The sequence below is a fragment of the Helicoverpa zea genome, chromosome 31 (genome assembly GCF_022581195.2).
Source record: "Helicoverpa zea isolate HzStark_Cry1AcR chromosome 31, ilHelZeax1.1, whole genome shotgun sequence".
Lineage (NCBI taxonomy): Eukaryota > Metazoa > Arthropoda > Insecta > Lepidoptera > Noctuidae > Helicoverpa > Helicoverpa zea.
Window position 1 is genome coordinate 7947986 of NC_061482.1, and position 13588 is coordinate 7961573.

A 13588-nucleotide genomic window follows, 5' to 3' on the forward strand; every position below is an offset into this window, starting at 1 on the left:
TTCCACTCATATTCCGAACTCGCCGCGCCGCGTCGCTGCGCTGCCATTCTGGTGTGACTCGGGCCTATAGACAGGTACTTTATAGTTATCGGCACGGATATTGAGCCCTGGGGCCCGATTCTCCTAAGTTAATAATGTCAAAATCGAATAGAAATCGAATCGGAATATGATCGCAATAGCAGTTTTAACCATATCGGGCATTCTGCTACTAATAAAAGACCAATCGTATCCGATTGACATTTGATTGGTGTGCGATTGGTCTGCTATTTTGGTGATTTTGGTCTATACGGTAGTTTGCTGTACAATCATTTTGCAATCGCAAATCATTTGCAGACAAAATGATTCATTATTGAATGACAGAAAAGGATAAAAACGTTTATTTCAAAGAAAAAATAGCGGAATGCCACATACGATTCAAACGTAATCGAGTCGGGATTGGATCTCAGTCGAATCGAGTCGAACGTGAATCGAATGTTGCTTAAGTAAAATTAGGAGAATCGAGCCCCAGACCTTCACCTGCGCAGAAGCGATTTATTGGTTTATTGCCTTAAGGCGCGTACGCACGTACGAACTCGAACATAGCGAACACAAACACCAGACCCGAACATTTGGTTCGTACGTATGGACGGCATATTCGAACACGAACGCAAACATAGTTCGAGTCGAGTTCGCGAACAACAGTCGTGAACTCTATCTTAGTAGCCATGACAGCGCCGTTGGAAGTGGTCGATTGTGAAGTTATTAAAGCGCTTCGAACACCGTCCATACAGAACACACTACAAGGATCGCCGCGAACATGTTTGACGAACAGAGTGTTCGGTGTTCGATAGTGGTACGCACGTGCGAACCAAGTTGTTGCATATCATGTAACGCAACAAATTTGTTCGTACGTGCGTACGCGGCTTTATGTGTACAGTGCGCAAAGCGATCCCCACTCTTCCGCCGAGAGCTCAATATCCGTACCGATAACTATACAAGCAAAGAAACTACCAACAAAAGATTTTTAAATAAACTTAAAACTTACAACCAGTCTAATTAATAAGGTCTGATAAGAAATTGTTGCTTAAGTATATAGATATTGATAGAATTTACCACAGAGTACCTTGAATTAACAATGGCAATGTCAACCTATGACTTGCTTGCCACTGCCACATTACAACGATAATATTTAAATTATTGCAGTGTCGCAGAATCATTTGAATATCCTCAAACGGAACCTCTGCATATAGATAGCTTACGCATTAGTAAAGGCAAAGGCCCCCATGACATAAGATCATTAATTTGTTCCACTATGTATTTCATAGAATTTAATCAAGAAAGTGAAAATTACTTCAACAAACAATGGTGCAAACCGTATTGAACCGTTATTGCCTTTCGTCGAAATCATGTTGTTTCTGTATCACGCTGAAAGTTGGGACAATCCTGATAGCTATAGCAGGGCTACTGCCGAGTGTGTCGCTGCTGCTGGCGTATGGTGCAGGAGATGGACTGCTTGTGATGTACGGAGTGGATGTTCTGATAGCAAATATTATCCTCCATTTATACGCAATCTTAGGCATCCTACTGTGCGGAGTCAACATAATACTCCTTATTGCAGCAATAACTTATAACGAGAAGTTGATACTGCTTTACTTATGGTTCGCCTGGGTGTACTTCGTAGTGGATTTCGGAAGTGTACTGGTAATAAGTATTTCTGCTATATCGAAAAAGTTCTTTTGGTTCGGCATGACGTTATTTTTTGTAGATTTAGTGTACTGGATTTCGTTGTACCTGTACGTGTTTCCAGTTGTAAATGGTTTTAGAAAAAATATACACACTATAGTGATCTATTTGACTTAAAATAAAAGTTACCAGAAAGAGAAGTCTTTTTCATCTACCTATTGTAAGTAGTGACAAAGCTAAGAGGCTGAATGCACCCAAAACACAGAGAGATACCAGTTGACGCGACGTTCGTAACGTTCGTAACATAGGTATATTTAAATTAATAGCTTTAAAATGAGTTGAGTAGGTAATAAAAAATAACCAAGTTCTGTATTTACATATGGACTCGTTAATGTTACAAATTTTATCAATGTACAAATATTTTTGTTGGAAGATCATTTAAGAGGGAAGTTTAATTTTTTTTTTGTATCGAGAAAACTTTTCGAAAACGCGTTTGAAATGAACAGGGTTCTCACAAATATGTTCAAGATTAATATATATTTTTTTCACCGTCAAACTGTATAGATTTGGCCAAAAACTTGTTTGAGACAAGCCAATTTCGGCATTCAGGTCACATGGAATTATTGGTGGGGATGCGTGATGGTGTATCCCGCTCGTAGGGATTTAAATAAAATAATCATAAAGTTCTATTTTATATTTAATTACTTATTTTAATGCAAACATCAGTCAATTTGTGTTGTGAGTCAACGTGATGAGATCAAATTAAATAAATACATATTAAGTACAGTTCTCGTCAACGTAAATGGCTGTCCGCTACTAAATTCCGAAAATAGGCGCATACGCGCATGAGATCTAGGTCCTTCCTTCACCGCAGACAAAATGTTTGACGAGAACTGTACATACAGGAATGAATTTTATCCAGTGCGCAAACTTTGACAACTTATATTTAAATAAGTTTTATAGATACGTATATTTTTATTTTGTCGTGTTTTAATGCAATAAAGAAAAGTTGTTGATATCGAAAGATGTTTATTTTGTAATCGATTGTACGGTCACAGTCGTCATAGTAGGCACGGCGGCATGCGGCATCGCGAAAGCGGTTTAAGTGCTTATTACATTTGACTAAATTCAGTCGTCTAAATAGGTATGTCTAATTAGGTTTCTAAATGATTTAATGAAACATACCTTCCTAAATGCGATTACATTTGACTGAATTTAGTGACTGAATCATTTAGATGACTGAATTTAGTCAAGTGTAATAAGCCCTTTACTGACGCGAGCGCTGCTCCAAGCGCGTAAGAATAGTTGGTATCCTAGTCCGGGAGGCAGCGGCTTTTTAAACAAGTCATTTTATGCCGGCTGATGTTAATATAGAAAACAGAATGCATGTGGCTTATGACGAAATCGATCGTCAGCTGGTCCAGTTGCGGTGGATGCGAGATTGGGAAGCTGCGGAATACGTTAAAAAATAAAAATCTGAAAAGTATTTTATACCACATGAAATTTTTTTCACGTGTTATTGACATTGATTACAATTAAAAGAAAGTAGTCAGCTGCACAACTGAGGGTGGATTATGCGTCAGCTGAGCGTGCGAACTAGCCAAAAATAAAATAAAATAAAATTATTTTATGCCGATTGAATTTTTTTTACATGATTTTAGACATTTACAGAAACTTGATATTGATAATCAGCTGCATATTTAGTGGGGGAAAACACGTCAGCTAGAGCAGGAATGTATGACTGCGCGCATATATCTCTATGACTCGCGGAATTTTCAATGCTCCGACTGACGCCTTTTTCCCCAACGGACAATCAGCTGACGAATATTTTCTTGTATCTATATATTAACACTATAATATTTATACATTCCATGTCGTCTTTTAACAATTTACCCAAGATTCATAGGAGTGAAGCGGTAACAACATTAATATGATTTCTACTAGTTTGTAATATTCGGATTAATTGAAACGTAATTTTATTCGATTATTTTTATTAAAATTAACATAAAAATCTTAATATAAATCAAAGAAATATTTTTTTATGCATCATCTTCCTTTGCATCACTGTCGTCATCACAATTATCGATGCTTATGTCACACACTCCGTCGTTCTCGGTTTCGTCGTCCTCTGTAAAAATATCAATCAATTAATTAACAAAATCATGTAAGTAAATATTATTTGCCAGAAATCAAAAGAAGATATTTTTTTTCATACCATGTGGGTTCATGTCGAGATTAGTGATGCTAGTGATGGATGGCGGCAATTGATCACCCGTAAACCATTTAAAATAATATTTTTCTTCAGATTCTTCCCATCCATACTCAGTTGGCAACAGGTCAGTTGGCATGGCACGGTGAGCATGGCTCCAAAGGTGGGCGATATATGCCGTTCGAAGAAAATGTTGTTGCAGTTCAGCTTTACAGGGCGGGAACAACGAACCATCGATTCTTTTTTTCAAATTCAATGGATTGCAGTCATCGTTATTGCCATATGATTTGGTGAACGTCATCACACGAGCAACATTGATATCATTGACTCTCGTAAACGCATATAATCTGCATACATATTCTTCCAGTGTTGCAAACAATTGCTCCAGATTACAATTCGGTAAATTAGAAACACAGCTGTCCCTTTTGATGAAAGGGACGCAGGAACGCAGGTAAAAAATTCCTCTGTACGGAAGACAATAAGCTGTAAGTTAAATCTTGGGTAAATTGTTAAAAGACGACATGGAATGTATAAATATTATAGTGTTAATATATAGATACAAGAAAATATTCGTCAGCTGATTGTCCGTTGGGGAAAAAGGCGTCAGTCGGAGCATTGAAAATTCCGCGAGTCATAGAGATATATGCGCGCAGTCATACATTCCTGCTCTAGCTGACATGTTTTCCCCCACTAAATATGCAGCTGATTATCAATATCAAGTTTCTGTAAATGTCTAAAATCATGTAAAAAAAATTCAATCGGCATAAAATAATTTTATTTTATTTTATTTTTGGCTAGTTCGCACGCTCAGCTGACGCATAATCCACCCTTAGTCGTGCAGCTGACTACTTTCTTTTAATTGTAATCAATGTCAATAACACGTGAAAAAAATTTCATGTGGAATAAAATACTTTTTAGATTTTTTTTTTTTGATGTGTTCTATGGGGTCTCATAGCAAACGCCCCCGCTGGTGCGTCAGCTGACCTTCACTTTCGTTATTAGAAAGAGCTTCTTCACTAGTATTGTGAAGTAAAGATCGGCATAAAAACACTAACCAAAATAGCCGCTGCCTCCCGGACTATCCATATTTTGCCGATTTTAGAGCGGACAAAAGAATGAAAAATTTTTTTTTTCTGATGATGCAGATATGTTCTATTAATGATTCTGGACCGCCAGTTTTTTTTGTGCACTGCTTAAAATTCATTCCTACATAACAAAAAAACCTTTTAACATAAAAAAAAAACTTTTTACAAAAAAATAAAACCGACTCCCAAAAACACTGAAAAGCAAAAAAAAGACTATTCTTAGGTGCATTGGCCTAGAAGTCAGTGTCTAATGGATGTAACTAAGTTTATTTAGCCACCGACTTCTGGGCCGAAGCACCTAAGAATTGATTTTTTTTTGCTTTTCAGTGTTTTTGGGAGTCGGTTTTATTTTTTTGTAAAAAGTTTTTTATTTTTAGCATTTCAGTGACAACCATAGTTGTCACTATCTGCAAAAGTGAAAAGTTATCATCAATACGAACAAGATAAGCCCAAACACGAGGTAGGTTACATATTCAATTGTCGAGTTCCCTCGACCTTCGCTGGTCTCCATCATCAAGTCAGCTTCAAACCTTCACTGTTGCAAAGGTCTCGTCAATACAAACAAAATAAGCCCAAACAAGAGGTAGTTTACACATTCATTGTTCAAGTTCTCTCGACCTTCTCTGGTCTTCATCATCAGGTCAGCTCCAAACCTTCACCATTGCACAGTGTTATCAGACATACGCCTTAGTGTCAAGTTTTTACCCTACGTATGCCTACAATTTTCGAAAGTTGCCCTCGATTTCTCAAGGTTTCCATCATCAGATCCTGACCTGGTGACTATGGGACCACCTGGGAGGTAAACCCTATCAAACAAAAAAAAAACTTGCAAATCGGTCCAGGCGTCTCCGAGTAATCGGTGAACATACATAAAAGAAAAAGGTCCCGACGAATTGAGAACCTCCTCCTTTTTGGGAAGTCGGTTAAAAATAAAACTGACTTCCGAAAACGCTGAAATACAAAAACCTCCAGAAGTTAGTCCTCTTTACATCGAAGTCGGTATGATTTTCTAAATTAAATGTTGTTCACATACAAAAAAAATAAGCCCAAATGCATGGTAGCTGGTGCACACCGTCGAAGACAAAGTTTTTAACATTTACATGTATTGCAATGGAGGTGTTCTCGATTAGGTATCTACTTCGGATCATGGTGACAATGTCAATCTGGTAACCTGTTCCTCTTATCCATCGCTCTTATCACCAGGAAAAATTGTTTCAGGCAGGTAAAAATGAGGAATTAAGAAGAGGATTTTTTGGGAAGTTGGTTGAAAAGCTTTTTAGCAAAAGTCTTCGAATGCACCTGTAGAATTAGGATCATAGGTGGTTATGTGGTTGTGTTCGGGTCACCTACCTCGTCCTACATACATTAATTGGAGACCGCGTGTGCCTTGTCGAATTAAAATTCAGCGTACTGTAGGTATTATAGGTTTATATATAATCATACCATGGCGTGAAGTTTTTAGTTTGAATGAAGGCGGGCTAAAATAACTAGAGGAAGACCATGCGATAAATGGATTGTGGGAAAGTGGGGATAAAGAACGAAAAAAATTCCTAACAATCGAGCAATATGTCATACGATTAAGCTTATTTTGTAATTATTCTAGTGACTTCTATCTTAATGGACTTAGCTCTTGACTAGACAGAATATTAGAGCGATTTCAAACTAGCAGATTATCTGCTCGGTCAGCTAGCGACTACAACTGACAAAAGTAGTGCTCTGAGGGAGTATAGGGAATATGTTCGTGTACATTGTGGATTGACAGGTTTATACGCGCTTAAATACTTACTAGTTTGAAACCACTTGTTTGACATAGGTATATTCGCAAATGTGACCTGGCTTGATTGTAGCTTTTACAGAAAGATTTAGCTAATTGTAGTTGAACCTCAAATCGCGTCAACTGGGATCAGCAAGAGCCTAAATTCTTTCAACGGTGAGGAACAGCAAGAAGGTATCGTGATAATTTACACTAGCGTAGCGAACTATTGAATATTTACATGAAGTCCTAATATACCCACTACTTCAACATAGACTGGAAACTTGGAAAGGTTCTTGCCAAACTTTATGACGCCTTGTAAACACCAGTTTTTGGTACGTCATGACTCAACAGCCATCCGCGTAGATACCATTGCTCGGAAGTTAGTTGCGAGCCACCATTTAGTTTAGCAAGAACCATGGAACTATAGTTCATTCATAGTAAGTATCCACCAATTCACTTCAGTCACTAGCATTCGCGCATACATTCAGTTATTAATTTCTAATATTTACAACAAAACTATCTAAAAAATCACATTGAAGTATACATGAGTATTCGAGAGAGAACAGAACTTATATCATCTAGAGATGAAGAAGGGAATAGCAGGTATTCCAGAGTTTTCCTGTTAGCTGCACAGCAGATGCTTGGTAGCAGCAGCATCAGTTTGCCGAAACGCGCGGAGTCTTTTGCAGCGCAGTGCTTTTGTAAGAACGACAAGAACTGGTCCTGCAGCATTTCGGTATGCGATGTGGATTCCTCCGCCGACTCTGCACCAAACAAAACAATATCAAAATAACAAATACTTACATACCTACTGATCATTTTTCAACAATGTTGGTGGCTTTATCCAGTCAAACCGGTGCAGTTGAGGACTTATGTTTGACACTGAGCGACTGCCTATCTGACCACACCATTATATCATAACAACTGCATATTACTTAAATATTCCTTCTCACGACTGGTTAAGATAAAATCTATATAAGTACCTAGAGACATCATTGGACAGGAAATCTGTTTACCCTTGGTCGCCACGCTAGCGCGCAAGTTTAACAGCCAGTTTCTTCATCAAAAGTAAAAGTCAAAGTAATGTCTAAATTAAAAGTAACGGTCAAATTCGTTTTTTCAAGCCTAAAGTAACAGCAAAACTAATATAAAAAACGAATTTGACCGTTACTTTTACTTTAGACATTACTTTGACTTTTACTTTGGCTTTTACGTAGAAATCTTGACACAAGTCTGCTAGGTACTTATATACCTCTAAACTTTCATAGTATACATTCAAAAACATTCTCAGTATGTAACTGTGTAAGTACTTTACCTGTGCGAAATAACAACGTGGATTTTATCCAATCATACTCCGACCTGTCTAGTCTATTTCGAGATAATCTTTCCAAGAGATATGTTAACTTCTTGAGTTCTTCCTTGATATACGGTCGTTTCGAAACTGCCGACGAGACTTCGTTATCTAGAAATAAGAAAGTCATGAACAAAACATACCTACTACTTAAAAACTGAGTCATGGTCTAAGTCTAAGTACTCGAACGAATTGATATGTTATCGTACCTTCTTCGAAATAAAATAGATATTCTGCTGCTGTGAGAATGAATAACTCCTTCCATTTGCTTCTCAGTAGGTTCGTTTGTTCGGATGGTTTCAAGTGAACAAACGACCCAACTCCGTGTAACCATTTTATACTGGACACCAATATTTTTGCAGCCGGGCCACACATCTCTTCATCAAGCTTCCACGTATCGTAACAATACTTTTTGAATTTTGTTGTCATTTCTGTAATGCCGTCCAAACATCCTTTGTTGCTATCAACTACTTGTATGGTCCTATGACGGTCATTCAAGTAGTCGACGAATGTGTAAGGCTTATAGTCTAAAGTTTGGCCACGTTTGTCTGAAATCTTTGAAACGATATGTGCTGGTGGTTCAAAGTTGGTAGGAGACAGAGGTGGCGGTTTTCTTGAATCTGTGAACAAATATTTAAACATAAACCGTAAACGTGGAATGATAATATTCTCTAAGAGAATACGATTTATTGAGTACGAATTATACGAATTATAGAGCATACAAATCACAATCGCAATAGGTACGCATAGTCGCTTGTTCAGCTGCAGTAAATTCGCAAGGCTAGGCAAAATCCGAAATCAACAACCAAGTAGGTATCATTATTATTATTCGTAAGTATACATATACGTAACAGTAAACACACACCTTCTTTATCGACGGCATCTGTTTGACAATCAACTTTGCATGCTTCTTCAGAGCTAGACACTTCATCTTCTTTAATTTTTTCCGTGGGCTGAGGCTCTGGCTTTTCTATGAAAAAAACAATTCACATAAATAAACCATTAATTTCACAAATAAGTTTTTAATAAATAACAAGGGTATAAAAGTTTTTACTTACTTTCCATAGAATGTGTAGATCCGGATGTGAGGACGGGTGGAAACAAAATGTTGGTCGGAATGTAAGCGGGATGCGGAACAGGATAATGGAGAGATGCCGAAAACAGCGGAATCTTAAATGGATTGAGGGGACTGAGCGTGCCGACATGAGTACTCAGAAGTGGGTTCAACTGCGAAGTGTCGGCGGACATCGTTTCAGGAAGTCTCGATGCGGGGAAATCGTGAAACGACGACCTTTCTAAAAATGAATTGTGTACATTTGCTTCAGGGAGAGTGGAGACGAGTCCATTATAAGCGTGTAGCGGTGGGAAGCTGGACATGGACAGGGGGGCGGGGCTGGGGATAAAAGACTGTTGTCGCGTGAAGTTGTATCCGAGTTTCTGGAGCGCCATGTGATGTTGAGCCGCGACGGACGGACGGGGAGCGCGTTCGTGCTGAACTGCTGCAAGCCCGCAATATTGTTTGAAAATTAACTACTACTACTATGTAAATAGTTACCATGTGGACATCTAAATCGTACCTAAATAGGCAAGTATAACTAAAATCAGCTACCTACTTTTTATTAAGTGTCGCTAAACAATCAAACAGGATACGTAAACATTTGAAATCTGATGACAAAATAATAAGTGATACGCAAACAACTTCACAGCTCCGCTTGAGGGGGTGAGTTATGTAATAATAGAGGAGAGGCAGGGTGCGACCTCGCCAACGATCAGCGTGCCCGCAATCAATTCCATATGTAAATAAATATCTGTGTGAACTGCGGCTGCTGGTGACAGCCTGTCTGTACGAAGCAGTGTTTACTTTATCACCACAGTCTGACTTTTCAAACCCAACCTGTTCACGTCTTCCCTCAAAAAATATTTTGTTTTACTAAAGCTGCAATGTTGATGGTTGTCGTGATACACTTAGCTGCTCTTAGAACTACCGTACCGTATCTCATGCAATATCTAAGTATAGTTTAAAGAAACAATCGACTTTTAGGTAAAGATATTAAGGCACCTCGGCCTTTCAAGTTTTTCTACTTGGAAAACATGGAAAAGTTAACAATCACAAAACATGGCAGAAATTACGATTTATTTTTGGGTTCTAAACCACTCCTAGTTTGTACCTAGGCACCGACTGAACATAATTTAGTTGAGCATTAGAAACACTTGAGCAACTAGGAAACTTTTTTCGCTATTAAAATCTCGACATGATCATATCGCGATTTTATATGAAACTGTTTATATTTGACTTCGTGAGAGCGCAAACCTGCGCCGACACGAAAGGGAATAAAAGGCTCGACTCTCTGGGCCCTGCGTTTTTTCTCACTCACCACTTACTAACACTTGTGTACCGCAAATACTTGAAATGTTTCCTAATGGAAAAGACATGCTGCGAAAGGAGCCACCCTGGATAAATACTTTATTGGTACAAGTGCGCGACCGTGTTCACTATTGATTACCGTTAAATGGCGCTTCTTTTTTACTTTTTCTTGGGAAATGTTGGCGAATAGACTGCATAATCCTAGAATGCTTGTATAATAATAGGTATCATATGAACATTTTGAAAAAAACATGCCTAAATCAATACTGTGGTAAACAGGATAATTAGGGTATTAATACATTACCTACCTACGTAATGTTTGTATTACCTATATACGGGCAGATAGTAAGTAGCAGGTAGTAGAGAGAGTAGAGTTAGTATCTAGAGAGTTAGTTTTGTTATGTACAGATAAAAATTACTAATTGATGTAAAATGCAGAAGGGAAAAACAGCATAAGTGAACTCACCGTCTTTCTTCATATTGACACGAAGACATTTGGAAAACCGACACGCCTGACATTGGTTCCGCCGCGTCACATCCACGACGCACCGACCATTTTCCTTGCATACGTAGTCTAAATTACTAGACATGAGAAATACATAGAAAGTTAGATACATTAGGTATATTGTAATCGTTGAACATGGCAAATTACTCGTGTATTAACTATCCTAATGAAAAGGCAGTACAAAAGAGTACATAATGTTCATCGTTATGTAAAGTTTTATGTATTTATGGGCAATGTTTTGTGCCTTGCTGGCTTAATTCCTTGACTTGTAAAGGCAGGCCACAACAGACTTATTAATCATCCCAAGTTTCCTTGAGAGAGTTTCATGACGACATTGTTACGGGTAGATAACACTATGGTAATACCGTCTTATACTCCGCTTGAAGAATCCTCTGCAGCCATCACACGAGGCTACCCCATAATGTTTTCCAGAGGCTTTGTCCCCGCAGACGCGGCACAACGTCTCGGGCTTCGCCTCCATACTAGTACCTGTGTAATAAAATATTCTGATGAGATTCTGAATACAGCACGGTTACCTGTCAGGTAACATCACCTCCACATAATTATCTTAAGTGGCTGAGACCTATCAAGAAAGTCGGCATCGTTTAAGACATGTCATGTCTTCTATTAATCAATTTACTCATTGAAAAGTAGCTTTCAATTGTATTAAACTTGGGTTTTTGTCATTGTCCAGGAAATTGTGAAGGCTTACTTACCATAAGCATCCCAGCATGTAAAAAGCTGTAATTTTATAAATATCATGCATTTTCTGAAAAACATTTTACGTAGGTACGCTAATTATCAATTCTTGCCTAAACCCTACTGGCACCCGGTGCATTCGTAAGTACCTATGTAGTGACATACATGTGCTTATCTGAATGGCAGAATTTTGAGGGACACGAGACAAAATCAATAAATGACAATGACTAAGAAAAATGCTTAAGTATATAAAAATATCAAATAATTTTATAAATATGCAGAATGTATATCATTTTAAAAATACAATATCGTAATCAAATCATCTGCCAAACCCAATATGCACCCTTATAACGACATTATAAAGTTTGAAAGAATATCGCTACGTCACTGACGGCAGGCATTAATAATCGATTGATTATTCAAATAGGAAGGCCGGCGGAGCGACATCATACGGTAAAATATAAAAAATAGCTCTTCGGTTGTCAGCTCAGATAAATGGTATTTTGATAGAAGTTTTATCAAATCACCCATCACCGTATCGCGTACGTAGAGCTAATGTATCGCGTGACACTTGCTGTTTGGTATTATGCTGGGTGTCCACCAATACTTATGTATTCCCTAATCTATTTTTGTGTGTTTGACAGTCGATTGTTTTATCAAGATTTAAATGAGTACCTACTTCAGCTCTGCTATTGAACTGGCACCTATCTCATACCCGGGTGCGGTAGTGTTCCAAAGTATCTATATAGTACATACCCAGGACCTACAAGTTAAAGAACAAAGTCAACAGCTTTATTTTTGTATTTTCCATAACTTTAGATTTCATCACTAGATAATTATTTTGTGATAGTTCAAATGTTCCCTGTGACTGCTGACTGCCAGGGGCATATGTCGGTTCTCAGGGCGCGGGCGGGGCGTCGTCATTCTTTATGGGGGACCGACTTATTACTATATCGTTAGCCGTTATGTCTTTGTGCATCTATGATCAATCTATAAGAAATGGAAACAGACTTTATGATAAAAACATCAACTATTTATCAATGATGCATTTTTGGAAAACATTGCGGAGGTGGCGACGGCAGCTTGGTCTTGTGCTAACCTATACAGGGCCAAGCTGTCGTCTGTCATCGCCTTCTAGATTCATGCCACCTTGTCAAAATGATCTAAGTGAATCTCGTGCCACATGTACCTACTTTATGATTCCCCACTCTATTATCCGTAAAACCCACTTGACCGTTATAGTTTTCCTCCTTCGTCACTTTATGGATATTATTATGGTAATTCCAAATATTTTTTTGAATACAAAGTGAAACATTTATTTGTTCATAAACAACTTACAACCTCCGTTTTTCCCTAAATCGATCTATTTAAGTAAATATTGCTTCAATAAGGAACATCCACCTAATTACTTAGGCTTAGACATTATAGCATAAATATTTGTCGAATTTCATCGTTTGAGAACTGCAAACGTAGTCCATTACCCGTAGGATTCCGCACCTACACTTACTTTTGAAGGGTGAGGTGTTCGTTCTGAGATTGCGAAGCTGCGACGGTTTCAAAAGAAATCTCAGGAGGAAAAAATAATTATCCATAAAGAAGAATTCAACTGTAATGACATCTGAATGTTAGAGTACCTACTCCGTAAATGACTTTCGAAATTATAACTACCACAGGTACCAGTTTAGAGGAGGAGTGTAATGTCACAGCCGTAATTACGAACTAAACTCAGTCATCAATTTGTAAGTTATGTGTATAGTATCGGTAAAACAGTGACATGTTTTTGTAATTGTGGCGTGACGTGTACAGGTCACAATTACACCGTATGTGCGGCGAAAATGACGGGGGTTTCGGTTCAATAATTATCCATGAATGGTAAACGCTACATGTTTTGATTGTAGACCTCCCCTCCGTAATTGCTATTCAAGTGGTTAACTTTTGGCTTTCGACTTTTGTAAG

At 38.0% G+C, this 13588-nt stretch overlaps 1 protein-coding gene, 1 long non-coding RNA gene and 1 pseudogene across 2 annotated transcripts; 1 reads left to right on the plus strand and 2 right to left on the minus strand.

Moving 5' to 3' along the window:
- The first annotated feature begins 1158 nt into the window (after positions 1–1158).
- Positions 1159–1859, plus strand: LOC124645166. The gene has a single exon (XM_047184929.1). The coding sequence runs from the start codon at positions 1342–1344 to the stop codon at positions 1837–1839; it is 498 nt and encodes a 165-aa protein (XP_047040885.1). The 5' UTR covers positions 1159–1341; the 3' UTR covers positions 1840–1859.
- Positions 1860–2990: 1131 nt separating this feature from the next.
- LOC124645048 lies at positions 2991–4529 on the minus strand. The gene is made up of 2 exons (XR_006986145.1): positions 3878–4529; positions 2991–3790 (listed from the first exon to the last, which is right to left on the minus strand). It is a non-coding gene; the product is annotated as an uncharacterized LOC124645048 (long non-coding RNA).
- Positions 4530–5798: 1269 nt separating this feature from the next.
- LOC124645085 lies at positions 5799–11491 on the minus strand (annotated as a pseudogene).
- Between the last annotated feature and the right edge of the window lie 2097 nt (positions 11492–13588).

What these genes read in the sequence shown, in the direction of transcription:
- LOC124645166 (XM_047184929.1), top strand. Translation starts at nt 1,342, where the DNA reads ATGGTGCAAACCGTATTGAACCGTTATTGCCTTTCGTCGAAATCATGT.